The sequence below is a fragment of the Anomaloglossus baeobatrachus genome, chromosome 4, assembly GCF_048569485.1.
Source record: "Anomaloglossus baeobatrachus isolate aAnoBae1 chromosome 4, aAnoBae1.hap1, whole genome shotgun sequence".
In the NCBI taxonomy this organism is placed as follows: domain Eukaryota; kingdom Metazoa; phylum Chordata; class Amphibia; order Anura; family Aromobatidae; genus Anomaloglossus; species Anomaloglossus baeobatrachus.
Window position 1 is genome coordinate 573,624,683 of NC_134356.1, and position 14,891 is coordinate 573,639,573.

The 14,891-nt window shown below is 52.3% G+C and overlaps 1 protein-coding gene across 3 annotated transcripts in view; it reads right to left on the minus strand.

The window, feature by feature from the left end:
- Positions 1-14,891, minus strand: part of MORF4L1 (mortality factor 4 like 1) — a 104,499-nt gene that overhangs the window by 28,994 nt on the left and 60,614 nt on the right. For all 3 annotated transcript variants that reach the window (XM_075346092.1, XM_075346090.1, XM_075346091.1), the window contains one exon: positions 1,627-1,728. In XM_075346092.1, the coding sequence (XP_075202207.1) occupies positions 1,627-1,728 (102 nt within the window). The remainder of the gene's footprint in view (positions 1-1,626; positions 1,729-14,891) is intronic.

Here is a 14,891-nt window from a genome sequence, read left to right on the forward strand (position 1 = left end):
GGCTCCCTGCACACACAGCTAAGCGGTGTGCGCTGGTAACTAATGTAAACATCGGGTAACCATACCCGATGTTTACCTTAGTTACCAGTGTCCGCAGCTTCCAGACGCCGGCTCCGTGCAAGCGCAGCGTCGCTTGCACGTCGCTGCTGGCTGGGGGCTGTTCACTGGTCGCTGGTGAGATCTGCCTGTTTGACAGCTCACCAGCGACCATGTAGCGATGCAGCAGCGATCCTGACCAGGTCAGATCGCTGGTCGGATCGCTGCTGCATCGCTAAAGTGTGAAGGTACCGCAAGTGTGTTGATAAAATGAAAAGCTCCTCTTTCACCTATCAGTGACCTTGGCAATGTGACCACCAGTGGTTAACCACCCCCTTTTTTTTTTTTTTTTTTAACAAAGACCTAGATCAAGCCTGTTATAGCACGTCACCAACTATCCTTCAGGCAAAAACTAGATGGATCCTTAACCCCTTACAGACTGGGAAATTATTTTTTTTCCCTAGCCACAATGTAGCCATGAGAGGACTTGTTGGTGCGACAAGCTGTAGCACTGAATGAATGAACTGGAAAATACGGCAAGAAATTCCGTGCGTGAAATTGCAAAAAATAAATAAATAAATAAATAAATAAATAAAACACCCCACAAAACAAAACTATACTTTGAGATGTTAATTGATTTGTATGGGAGAGTGGTGTGGTCATGCCCTGTGCAGAGGTCATTCTAAAGGGAGGGAGAGAAAACCATTTGTCCCTGTGATTGTGAGGAAAAAAAAAAAAAAAAAAAAATTATAACCAGATTTTAAATCGGATTAATTTCTGAGGCTTTATTCCCCTTCATAAAGGGTCTACAGGCACTTCAGATGGCAAGTATAACAAATCCCATGGGAATCTATGAGCAGCTGCGTTTTACTCCAATCCAGGCTTTAAAGGGAACCAATCACCAGGATTTTCGTATATAGCCTAAAGCCAGTGCTATACTGGCACTATCAGGCACAGTCTATACATACCTGTAGAGGTCAGCTCGGATGTTTAGGTTTTGAAATCCAAGAAAGTTTATAAAATTAGCAGCTATTTGAGTGACAGCAGCTGAGGATCAGATATCTGGGGGTGTTCATACTTATCCCCTCCCCCTGTTAAAATTAGCATAAGTATGATACAATCGATTTAACTGTTCACTAGCAGGACCAGTGTGCAGTCATACCCCTGTAACCAGAAGGGGCGGGGCCTCGCCAACAAAGCTAATACCAGGAAGCAACATTTTCTGTTGGCTGAGGTCCCGCCCCTTCTGGTCACATGGGTATGACCTCACACAGGTCCTGCAAGTGAAAAGGTAAAATCGATTGTATAATATTTATGCTGATTCTAACAGGGGGAGGGGATAACTATGAATACCCCCAGATATTATCTGATCCTCAGCTGCTGTCACTCATGAAGCTGATAATTTTATAAACTTTACTTTCTTGGATTTCAAAACCTAAACATCCGAGCTGATCACTACAGGTATGTATAGAATCAGCCTGATAGTGCCAGTATAGCACTGGCTTTATATTATATGCGAAAATCCTGGTGACTGGTTCCCTTTAATGGAGCATCTGCAGTTAGGAAAATGGAAATGGAGGAACAACCTACCTGCTTCTGTCTTGTTATGAGATCCCAGTCATCAACAAGCCATGGTTTTAATTCTTCAGGAATTTTTACTTTAACTTCAACTCTGTTCATAAAAGTTTCTTCCTGTAGGTAGAGAGGAGCATCTTGTAGACATGAGTTTTACATAATCATAATTACTAGTACTAATTCGCCAGGACTGTGACACCAAAATACTCATGCTGATCACTGATAATTTTATCCATAAAAAAAAAAACGAAAAAAAAAAAAACAAAAAACAAACTTTCTTGCATAAGAGACACAAATACAAATGGTTTTAATATAGCCATATAAGGGCTTGTTTTTTGCACGACAAGTTGTACTTTTGAATGAAACCATTAATTTTACCATATATTAGAAAACAGATGAAAATTAAAAAACAAAAACAAAAACAAGCGAGGTGAAGTTGCATAAAAAGTGCAATTCCACAATTGCTTCCTGGGTTCTTCATTACCATGTTCAGACTGATCTGGCATTATGATTCTCCAGGTCAGTATGCGTTTATAGATACCAAACATGTATAATTGTTCTTTTAATTAATTGGTGAAAAAAATATTCAGAAGTTGGTTAAAAAAATATTATATTATTATTATTATTATTATTATTATTATTAATAATAATAATAAATAATAAAACATGTTGCCAGGTCAGTTTTACAGACTTGAGTTCCGCAATTTCCCCACAATGTAATTTATTTTTGATGCTTTTCCAATACATTGTATGGTAAACTTGATTTCGTCATTCACTACTACAACTTGTCCTGCAAAAAAAAAAAAAAGTAGATTTTGGGTACTCACCGTAAAATCTTTCTTGGAGCCTTCATTGGGGGACACAGAGACCATGGACACAGAGACCATGGGTTGTATGCTGCTGCCACTAGGAGGCGACACTAAGCAAAAAACAAGGAAACTCCTCCTATGCAGTATACACCCACCAACTGGCAATTGTACCTCAGTTAGTGAGAAAGCAATAGGAGACAACAGTAGAACAAAACGCACAATCGTACAGAAGTGGACATTAAACTGAACAGTCAACAGAAACATTGAACAGTAACATATGTCCAACACAAGGGCGGGTGCTGTGTCCCCCAATGAAGGCTCCAAGAAAGAGATTTTACGGTGAGTACCCAAAATCTACTTTTCTTTATCGCTTCATTGGGGGACACAGACCATGGGACGTCCTAAAGCAGTCCCGCGGGTGGGTCTAATGTTACTCTCAGGGCTGACCTCGGTCCACTGCAGCCTGCAGAACTCGTCTACCGAGGCTTGCATCGGAGGATGCAAAAGTGTGGACCCTGTAGAACTTAGTGAAAGTGTGGAGCGAAGACCAGGTGGCCGCTTTGCAAAGCTGCGACGCTGGAGCGTGGTGACGGACCGCCCACGAGGCTCCCACCGCCCTGGTGGAATGGGCCGAAATCCTGAGTGGGCGCGTTCTCCCTCTTACCCAGTAGGCTTCCAGTACGGCAGAGCGAATCCATCGCGAAATGGAGGACTTGGAGGCAGGTAGGCCTCTGTGCGGGCCAGACGGAAGTACAAAAAGGGAATCCGACCGTCTGAATTGAGAGGTCCTGGAAATGTACAAACGGAGAGCTCTGACCAAGTCCAGCTTGTGGAGAAGAATCTCACGAGGGTGCGAAGGATTCGGACAAAAGGAGGGGAGAACAATGTCCTCGTTAAGATGGAAAGAGGAAACCACCTTGGGCAGAAAGGAAGGAACCGGACGGAGGACTACCTTATCCTGGTGGAAGACAAGATATGGAGAGCGGCAGGAAAGCGCCGCTAGTTCAGATACCCGCCTGACTGACGTGATGGCAACTAAGAAGGCGACCTTCCAAGAGAGGAACGTGAGGGACGTCTCCTGCATAGGTTCGAAGGGGGAATGCTGGAGAACAGACAGAACCAGGTTAAGGTCCCAGGGCTCCACCGGAGGTTGAACGGGGGGCGCCACAAGCGCGGCCCCCTGAATGAATGTGCGAACCTGTGAACGAGAGGCAATCCTCCTTTGAAAGAGAATGGAGAGAGCAGACACTTGACCCTTGAGGGAGCCGAGTGCTAATCCAGCATCCAGACCAGATTGTAGGAATGACAACAGAACTGGCAAGGAGAAGGTCATGGCTGTGACCTGGTTAGCTTCACACCAGCGGAAATAGGCCTTCCACGTCCGATGGTAAATGCGGGAAGAGGAAGGCTTCCGAGCTTTGATCATTGTCTGGACGACCTTTTCTGAGAATCCCGCGGAAGTTAGTACTGCGGCTTCAACAGCTGGAAGTCTGGAAGTCTCCACGGAACGTCGGCGAGAAGGTGCACGAGCTCTGCGTACCACGGGCGACGAGGCCAATCTGGGGCCACGAGAATCACCGGAACTCCCTCCGCCTTGATCTTCTTGACTAGCTTGGGTATAAGCGGAAGTGGAGGGAAGAGGAACGGCAGAGAGAACTGCGACCAGGGGATCGCTAGGGCGTCCGTTGCGAGCGCTAGTGGGTCTCTTGCCCTGGATACGAACTGGGGAACCTTGTGATTCCACCTGGAGGCCAGGAGATCCACGTCGGGGGTCCCCCACCTGGAACAGATCTGCTGGAAGATTCTGGGATTGAGGGACCACTCTCCGGCGGCGTCGAGGCCCTCTCGGCTGAGGAAGTCGGCGGCCCAATTGTCCACGCCCGGGATGTGGACCGCCGAAATTCGCTGGGATGTTCTGTTCGGCCCAGTCGAGGATTTGAGATACCTCTCTCATTGCCGCTCGGCTGCGTAGTCCGCCATGATGGTTTATGTAGGCTACAGTGGTTGCATTGTCGGACTGCACCCGAACTGGGTGTCCGCGAAGCAGAGCCTCCCAATGAAAGAGCTAGGCGAACTGATCTGAGTTCCAAGATGTTGATGGGAAGTTTGGTTTCCGGCTCGGTCCAGCGACCCTGAACTGTGAGGTCCTGGAAAGTGGCCCCCCATCCTATCAGGCTGGCGTCTGTCGTGACGACCCTCCATCGAAGGGGAAGAAATGATCTCCCTTGGAGGGTGAGGGGAGAGCATCTCCACCATTCCAATGACTCTCTGACTCGAGGAGGGATCGCAATTGGTCGATCCAGGGAGTGAGGGGACTTGTCCCATGCTGCGAGGAGGAGACCTTGAAGGGGGCGAGTGTGGAATTGACTGTAGGGCACCGCTTCCATTGACGCCACCATCTTCCCGAGAATGCTCATGCAGTATCGAAGGGAGCAGCGAGGTGCGCGTTGGAGCTTCCAAATCCCCCCTGAGGATAGCTGTGAGTTTGTCCTTGGGCAGAAGAACCTTCGCTTGCGTGGTATCGAAGATCATGCCGAGGAATGAGATGCGTTGAGTCGGGATCAGAGATGACTTTGGTCTGTTGATCAACCAGCCGAGACGGGATAGAGTATCCAGAGTGATGTTGAGACTGTCGTGGCACTCCGCCGCCGAGGGAGCCTTGATCAAAATGTCGTCAAGATACGGGATGGCTAGAATTCCCCGGGTCCGAAGAATAGCCATGACAGTAGCCATCACCTTGGTGAAGACTCTGGGAGCTGTCGAGAGCCCGAATGGGAGGGCAGTGAACTGGAAGTGTTGCCCCTGAACCATGAAGCGTAGGAATCTCTGATGAGCTGGAAAGATCGGGATGTGGAGATAGGCGTCCTGGATGTCCACCGAGCAAAGGAACTCCCCTGGTTCCATGGACGCTATCACTGAGCGCAGAGACTCCATGCGGAATCGCCGGAGGCAGACCCGCCTGTTGAAGCGCTTGAGATCCAGGATGGGGCGGACTGTGCCATTCTTCTTCGGTACCACGAAGAGGTTTGAATAAAAACCCCGGAATCTGTCTTGAGGGGGTACGGAGATGATGACCCCAGAGTCTCGCATGGCTTGAATGGCTGCGAAGAAGCCCTTTGTGAGGGAGGAATCCTTGGGGGGCTTGGACTGGACGAAGCGAGAGCGTGGGAGCGAAGAAAACTATCTTGTAGCCGTGAGAGACGACATCTCGAACCCAGGCGTCGTCTATCACGGAAAGCCACGTGCTTCTGAACCTGCGGAGACGACCGCCGACCCTGGATGGGGACCCGGTGACGGGAGCCCAGTCATGCGGAGGAAAATCTATGGGATCTGGACCTGGAGGACTTGGACTGCTGGCCACGGGAACGCCAGTGGGGTGCTGCCTTAAAGGAGGGCTTCCGTCTCTCCTGACGCGCCGGGGACCGCTCCCGACGTGAGTTGGTGTTGGTGGAGAATTGACGAAAGGGGCGAAAGGGAAAAAGCCGCCGCTTTGGAGGAGCACGAGGGGTCCTCTGTTGGGGGAGGAAGGTACTCTTGCCTCCCGTAGCCTCAGAGATGATCTTGTCCAGCTTTTCTCCGAAGAGTCTGGCACCGACAAAGGGGAGGCTGGTGAGAGACTTTTTGGATGCGGAGTCTGCGTTCCACGCCTTAAGCCACAGGGCTCTGCGGATTGCAGTAATGTTGCCGGCTGCCAGGGCAGCGGAAGCAGCAGAGTCAAGGGACGCAGCGACTAGATATTTTCCGGCATGAGTGATCTGATCTGCCAGATCTGCCAGCTCTGGTCTGGGAGCGTCAGCCAGGATACCACGGCGAAGGAGCTTTGCCCAGGCGGAGACAGCCTTGGAAACCCAGGTGGTCGCAAAGGCTGGAGTGATGGCCGAGCCGGAGGCCTCAAAGGCCGACCTGGCTAAGGATTCTATGGTCCTGTCCGAGGGATCCTTCAGGGAGGCTCCATCGGACAGCGGCAGGGTGGTGCTGGACGAGAGTCGGGAGATCGGAGGATCCACTGAAGGGGCCACTGACCACTTCTGAAGAAGTTCCGGCGGGAAGGGATAAAGGACCTGAGCCCGCTTGCGCTTCTGGAAACGCTTGTCGGGATGTTCCCACTGTCTGGAAAAAATATCCTCAAAATCAATGTGGTTGCCAAAGCTTTTTGGCAGCTTCTTGGCTCTTTTGAAAGGGACTGATTGACAGGTAGGCGCCGGATCAATATCCTGTACCTCTAGGGTCTGATTGACAGCAATGACCAGACTGTCCATCATACCGGTCAGCTTGGATATATGTTCAGAGTCCAGATCGGAGTCAGAAGCAGAGTCCTGGTCCGAATCTGGAGCTGCCGCAGAAGAGACAGGAGACAGCGAGCGTGATGCTCTGGCGGCCATAGCAGGGCTAGGGGAGCTGGAGGAAGACCCAGAGATGGACCGCTTCCTAGACCTCCTGTGGGTTCTGCCTTGCCGGGCTGGAGGCGCTGCGGGCTCAGACTCGCTCTGGGTCGCCGGGGGGACTCCAGAGGAGGAGGCGGACAGACGGTCTATGGCCGAGGCTAAGGATTGAGACATGTCAGTTAGCTTGTCCACAGACTGGGAGAGAGCTGAGGCCCACCCAGGCATGGGGGCCGAGCCCTCGTTACGGGCGGTGGGGGGCTCCGTAGTAGTCATGTTAGGGGTGCTACAGGCTACGCAGATGGGGGAGGACTGCCCTGAGGGAAACTTCTTTAGGCAAGAGGAGCAGGCGAAGTGAAGCACTATGGCCTGTGGTTGAGAGCGGGTCGCTCTTGTGCTGGACATGGGACAGAAGAGAGGAAATGAGGCAAGGGAAGAGAGACAGGAGGATGCCAGGTGGATGAGGTACTGGGGAAGGAGCTGCCTCCCAGTGGCAGAGCTTACCCAGATTCTGGCGTCCTGTGTTTGAGCTGTCTCTGTATGCAGGCGCTGTGTCCTGTTCAGCTATGCAGGCTGAGGGAGCAGAGGTGGGGGCTCCGAGGAGTTGCAGGGACGTGAAGCCGGTGGCTGCACGTGGAGCGTGTCTGCCGCACAGGAGATCGCAGGGCAGAGATTGCTGCTGAGAGCCCAGGCCTGAGGAGGAGCAGAAAAAGAGCGCGAAAAAAACGGCGCGCAAATTGCAGGTATCGGCCGGGAGAGAGAGAGGGAGAGAGAGAGAGGAGGCCCGTGGTTGGCTGGGAAAGGGCGCGCAGAGGCCTCCCCTGACTGGCTGCTGGAGCGGGCGGGCCTGCTAGAAGTGAGGGCTCACGCGATAGGCTGGCCAGGAGGGGGCGTGGCCGGACGGGAGCTAGGCCGGAGGGAAGCCGGGAACTAAATTTTGAGGTGAGGCCGCAGGGGGGGCCGAGGACGGGGGGGGGGGGGGGGGAGCCGAGCGTACTGCCTGGAGGGAAGCTGAAAGATAATCATTTAAAGAGAATTTTTTTTTTTTTTAAACGGAGCCCCCCATGACCCGGGACAAGGGATGGGTACCTGTCCCGGTGGCTGATAGTCCTCTTTGGCTTGATCCTGTCCTCCTTGGCTTGATCCCTGGGAAGGACATAGGGAGACGGGGATCTTCCAATGATTTTTCGTCTCCCCTCCCTGATCAGGCCGGCTGTGGAGGGCGGGCGTGCAGGGGGAGGGGGGCAACGACCATCCGCCTGTCCCTTTGTGCGGATGCCCCCAAACAGTCTTGAGAGTGTTACGGGGGTAGGGTCCTGCCAGACAGGCACGGAAGTCAACGGAAGTGGCGGACGGACCCCACTTCTGTGAGACCGGCCTCTAGGGGGGAGAGCAGGGTGAGCAATTACACCCTGTCGCCCGACGAGCTGTGTCTGAAACGAAAAGAAGGGAATTTTGTTTACTTACCGTAAATTCCTTTTCTTCTAGCTCCAATTGGGAGACCCAGACAATTGGGTGTATAGCTATTGCCTCTGGAGGCCACACAAAGTATTACACTTAAAAGTGTAAGGCCCCTCCCCTTCTGGCTATACACCCCCAGTGGGATCACTGGCTCACCAGTTTTAGTGCCAAAGCAAGAAGGAGGAAAGCCAATAACTGGTTTAAAGACCAATTCAATCCGAGGAAACATCGGAGAACTGAACCATACCACATGAACAACATGTGTACCCGAAAAAACAGAAAAACCCAGAGAAAACAGGGCGGGTGCTGGGTCTCCCAATTGGAGCTAGAAGAAAAGGAATTTACGGTAAGTAAACAAAATTCCCTTCTTCTTTGTCGCTCCATTGGGAGACCCAGACAATTGGGATGTCCAAAAGCAATCCCTGGGTGGGTAAAAGAATACCTCATGATAGGGCCGTCAAACGGCCCTCTCCTACAGGTGGCCAACCGCCGCCTGAATGACTTATCTACCTAGGCTGGCGTCTGCCGAAGCGTAGGTATGCATCTGATAATGCTTGGTAAAAGTAAGTAGACTCGACCAGGTGGGTGCCTGACACACCTGCTGAGCCGTAGCCTGGTGCCGTAATGCCCAGGATGCACCCACGGCTCTGGTAGAATGGGCCTTCGGCCTTGAGAGAACCAGAAGCCCAGTAGAACTGTAGGTTTCAAGAATTGGTTCCTCGATCCCCCGAGCAAGGGTGGATTTGGAAGCTTGCGACTGTTTACGCCGACCAGCGACAAGGACAAAGAGTGCATCCGGGTGGCGCAGGAGCGCCATGCGGGAAGTAGAACCTGAGTGCTCTCACCAGAACCAACAGATGCAAATCTTTCTGAAATTGATGGACTGGACGAGGACACAAAGAAGGTGAGGTGATATCCTGATTGATATGAAAATGGGATACCACCTTAGGGAGAAATTCCGGAACCGGACGCAGAACTACCCTGTCCTGGTGAAGGACCAGGAAGGGAGTTTGTATGAGAGCGTTGCTAGCTCGGAAACTCTCCTAAGAGACGAGACCGTTACTAGAAGGCCACTTCCCGTGAAAAACGGGAAGGGAGACATCCTTCAAAGGCTCGAAAGGCGGCATCTGGAGAGCAATTAGAACCTTGTTCAGATCTCAGGGCTCTAACGGCCGCTTGTACGGAGTGCTGAGAAGACAAACTCCCCGTAGGAACGTGCGTACCTGAGGAAGTCGTCGTTTCTGAAAAAATACAGATAGCGCTGAGACTTGTCCCTAAAGGGAACTGAGCGACAACCCATTTTCCTACCTAGATTGCAGGAAGGAAGGAAACATAGACGATGCAACCGGCCAGGGAGAAACACCCTGCGCCGAGCACCGAGATAAGAACATCTTCCACGTCCTGTGGTCAATCTTGGCGGACGTTGGTATGCTAGCCTGTCTCATGGTGGCAACCACGTCCTGAGGTAATCCTGACGACACTAGGTTCCAGGACTCAATGCCACACCATCCGGTTGAGGGCCGTAGAATTCAAATGGAAGAATGGCCCTTGAGACAGCCAGTCTGATTGGTCTGGTAGTGCCCCCGGTTAGCCTACCGTGAGGCACCACAGAACCGAGTACCACAACATCCTCGGCCAATTTGTAGCGACGAGGATGGCGCGGCCGCAGTCGGTCTTGATCTAGCGCAGTACTCTGGGCAACAATGCCAGAGGTGGCACCTAAGGTAGCTGGAACTGCGACCAATGCTGAACTAAGGCGTTTGCCGCCAGAGCTCGATGATTGTGAAACCGTGCCATGAAGCTGGCACATTGTTGTTGTGCCGTGACGCCATTAGATCGACGTCCGGCCTCTGTCAGCGGCGCCAGATCTCCTGAAACCCGTCCGGGTGAGGAGACCATACTCTTTCGGCCACACCTCAGCGACTTAGGAAGTCAGCTTCCTAGTTTCCACACTTGGGATGTGAATTGTGGATATGGTGGATGCCGTGTCTTCCACCCACATCAGAACCTGCCGGACTTCCTGGAAGGCTTGCCGGTTGCGCGTTCTTCCTTGGTGGTTGATGTATGCCACCGCTGTGGAGCTGTCCGACTGAAGTCGGATATGCTTGCTTTCCAGCCGCTGTTGGAAGGTTTGTAGGGCAAGATACACTGCTCTGTGTTCAAGAACATTGATCTGAAGGGTGGACTCTTGCTGAGTCCACGTACCCTGAGCGCTGTAGTGGAGAAAAACTGCTCCCCACCCTGATAGACTCGCGTCTGTCGTAACTATCGCCCAGGATGGGGATAGGAAGGACCTTCTTTTTGACCAAGAGGTGGGAAGAAGCCACCACCGTAGAGATTCCTTGGCCGCCTGAGAAAGAACGACGACTCTGTTGAGGGACGTCGACTCCTCGTCCCATTGGCGGAGAATGTCCCATTGTAGTGGACGCAGTAAAACTGCGCGAAAGGAACTGCCTCCATTGCTACCATCTTACGTAGGAAGTGCATGAGGCGTCTCAATGTGTGCGACTGGTTCTTAAAGAAGAGCTTGCAGCCCGTAGTGAATGCCGTTTGTCTAGCGGAAGCTTCACTATCGCTGAGAGAGTAAGAAACTCTATGCCTAGATATGTTATCGATAGGGTCGGGGTCGGATCTGACTTTAAAAAGTTGATGATCCACCCAAAACTCTAGAGAGTCTCCAGCGCAACGTTCGGGCAGTGTTGGCATGTTTCCTAAGAGAGTGCCTTGACAAGTAGATCGTCTAAATACGGGACCACAGAGTGACCCTGAGAGTGCAGGACTGTGACTACTGCTGCCCTGACCTTGGCGAAGACCAGTTGGACTGTCGCTAGCCGGAAGGTAGAGCTACGAACAGAAGGTGTTCGTCTCCTATAACGAAGCGTAGAAACGCTAGTGCTCTGGATCAATCGGCACGTGTGGATAAGCATCCTTGATGCCTAATGATGCTAGGAAATATCCTTGGGACCTTGAGGCGATGACATGGCGGAGGGATTCCATCCGGAACCGCCTGGTGTCCACGAGCTTGCTGAGCATTTTTAGATCCAGAACGGGACGGAACGGCCCGTTGTTATAGGTACCGCAAAGAATTTGGGGTAAAAACCGTGACCTTGTTCCTGAAGAGGAACGGGGGTCATCACTCTTTCTGCCTATAGAGTGCACCCTGTTTGCAGAAGAGCAGCGGCCCGGCCGGGAGGTGGAGAAATTCTGAAGAATCGAGTTGGAGGACGAGAAGTGAGCTCTATCCTGTACCCGTGAGACAGAATGTCTCACACTCAATGGTCATTGACCTATGGCAGCTAAATATCGCCAAGGCGGGAGAGCCTGCTACCGACCGAGGCCGCAAGTCATGAGGAAGCCGCCTTGGAAGCGGGTTTTCAGACTGTCGCTTTTTTGGGCGAGACTGAGCCCGCTAAGAATCTTAGCTCCTCTGATCCTTTTGAGTCCACATTGGACGAGGAAAAATGGGACCTGCCCGAGCCTCGAAAAGGCCGAAAACCCCGACTGCCTCTTGCTCTGTTGGGGTTTGTTGTGTCCGGGCTGAGGAAAGGATGAATCCTTACCCCTGGACTGTTTAATGGTTACATCCAACGCTCACCAAACAGTCGGTCAGCAGAAAAAGGCAACTGGTTAGGCAACCTTTTTTGGAAGCAGAATCTGCCTTCCATTCACTTAACGAGCAGACCAGGCTCTGCTTAAAAACACGGAGTAGCGGAGGCTACCGCCGCACGGTTCGCAGAATCCAGGACAACCTGAATCGCGTAAGAAACAAATGCAGACATTTGAGAGGTTAAGGGTGCCACCTGCGGCACAGATGTACGTGTAACCGTGTCAATCTGTGTAAGACAAGCTGAAATAGCTTGGAGTGCCCCAAGGGAGAGAATGCCGGAGCCAACGGTGCGCCGACAGCCTCATAGATGGCTTTCGATCAGAGATCCATCTGTCTGTCAGTGGCATCTTTGAGTTTGCAGTTCCATCTCCCACTGCAACTATGGATCTAGCTACAAGCCTGGAGATTGGAGGATGCCGCTCGGGACATTGGGTCCAGTCCTTGACCAAGTCAGGGGACAGGGATAACGTGTATCCTAAGCCGTTTGGAGAAGCGCATATCTGGATAAGCGTGGTGTTCCTGGACTGCCTCTCTGAAGGCAGAGTGGTCCAGAAAAATACGTGAAGCTGACTCCTCCACTGGAGGAGCTGTGAGAAATAACCCACATTCTATAGATGGACGCTATAAGATTATTTACTATGGCGTCACGATCAGGTGTATCCAGATTGAGAGCGGTCTCAGGATCAGAATCCTGAGCCGCTACTTCCGCCTCATTACACAGCGAGTCCTTCTGTTAGGACCCTGATGAAACCGAGGCCGCTCATAGTGAGCCCGCTTAGGCTGTCTGGGACTGACGTCCGTGCAGAGCCGTGACTCTGGGATGCGTGTGACATTCCCGGAGCTGTTAGTTATTCACACTGAGGGGGGCCATGGATCAATGATTCAACAGTGCCCATATTGTGAGAGACATGTCCGGACTGCTAGGCTTCTAGTATCATAGCCATAGTCTCAGAAAAACTGTCAGTAAATACTGCAGACACCGTCCTCATCCCCTGGCCATTAGTGCATACAATGGGAGTCTATGTAACCTGCCGGCCGTATAGCCGTACATGCTGTACCAGCTGTATAGAAAAACATGTGGTTCTGCACCTTTGTTTTACACAGAGAATATGCTGATAACTCCTCCGCATAATCCAGGAGGGTATATACAACGTGCGACCAAACAGTGCAATGTATATAGTACAAGCATATCTATAAGTGCACTTCTGCACTAGTGGGGTTAGCACCACAGGTGCTGCTTAACGCCTGTTGCAGCGATTGTGTGACTATCAGAATGCCAGGGTCTTCCACACTTGTCTCTGTATCGTACAGAAACTGACACTAATGGCTGCCGGCGTCCTTGTAGAGAAGGAAGCCGTGGGCGTGCCTGAGAAAGTGCGGGAATCCGGATTCACAGTGCACACAGTGAGAGGGGTGGAGTATGCAAAACATACTCCAGCTCTCAGCGCTGCTCTATGCAGCGTCACGCCCCTACCCTGACTGTCAGGGCTGTGGGCGGTAACGAAGGGAGACTAGGCCCAGAAGCCGGGGACTCGATTTAACAGCGCGGCCGCCGTAAAAGCGCGGGCCGCGCTGAAGTCCCCGGCGCACCACAAGTGCCAGCCGCGCCGCAGTCCCAGCGGCCGGCGCGACCGATTCTAGAAGTGGCCAGCGTCCCGCCCCTCTCCTGACTGGCAGGTCTGGGGGCGGGAACGAACGGAAGCAGGCCGCAGAAGCCGGGGACTCTAGTTATCAGCGCGGCCGCCGTAAAAGCGCGGGCCGCGCTGAAGTCCCCGGCGCACCACAAGTGCCAGCCGCGCCGCTGCCAGCGGCCGGCGCGACCGATTCCTGGAAGTGGCCAGCGTCCCGCCCCTCTCCTGACTGGCAGGTCTGGGGGCGGGAACGAACGGAAGCAGGCCGCAAAAGCCGGGGACTCTAGTTATCAGCGCGGCCGCCGTAAAAGCGCAGGCCGCGCTGAAGTCCCCGGCGCACTACAAGTGCCAGCCGCGCCGCAGTCCCAGCGGCCGGCGCGACCAATTCCCATAAGTGAGCCTGCTTCAGCGAAGCTGAATGAGGCCATGGCACAGGCGCCGCAGCGCTGATGTCCCCCGGCGCACTACAACACCCAGCATGCTGCGGTGTGAGCGCCAAATGCACGGGGACACAGAGTACCTTGAGGAAGCAGGGCCATGTCCCTGATGTACTCCGCTCCATCCAGCATCTTCTCCAGGGGCTGTAGATGGAGCACGGTCTCAGTGCCTGGAGACCGGTAAATCCCACTTCACCCAGAGCCCTGTAAAAAGGGATGGGGAAGGAATCAGCATGTGGGCTCCTGCCGCCGTACCCGCAATGGGTACCTCAACCTTACAAACACCTCCGACATACAGTGGGGTGAGAAGGGAGCATGCTGGGAGCCCTTAGTATGGGCCCTCTTTTCTTCCATCCGACATAGTCAGCAGCTGCTGCTGACTAAAAAGTGGAGCTATGCGTGGATGTGTTGCCTCCTTCGCACAAAGCACAAAACTGGTGAGCCAGTGATCCCACTGGGGGTGTATAGCCAGAAGGGGAGGGGCCTTACACTTTTAAGTGTAATACTTTGTGTGGCCTCCAGAGGCAATAGCTATACACCCAATTGTCTGGGTCTCCCAATGGAGCGACAAAGAAAGGGAAAAGATTAAAAATACAAACCTGAGGGGCTGGGAGCAGCCCCAAGTGTGTCCACCTCCTATGGACACTAAGCTTAAACTGGGGTACAATTGCCAGTTGGTGGGTGTATACTGCATAGGAGGAGTTTCCTTGTTTTTTGCTTAGTGTCGCCTCCTAGTGGCAGCAGCATACAACCCATGGTCTCTGTGTCCATGGTCTCTGTGTCCCCCAATGAAGCGATAAAGAAAACAAGCTTTCATGTGGCTATATTGACAAAAAAAAAAAATAAAATTAAAAAATAAATCTAAATTCTGGCTGTGAGAAAGGGGATGTGGGAGAATAAATAGAAATAATAATAAAATTAATTATATATAGATAGATATATAGATATCTCTC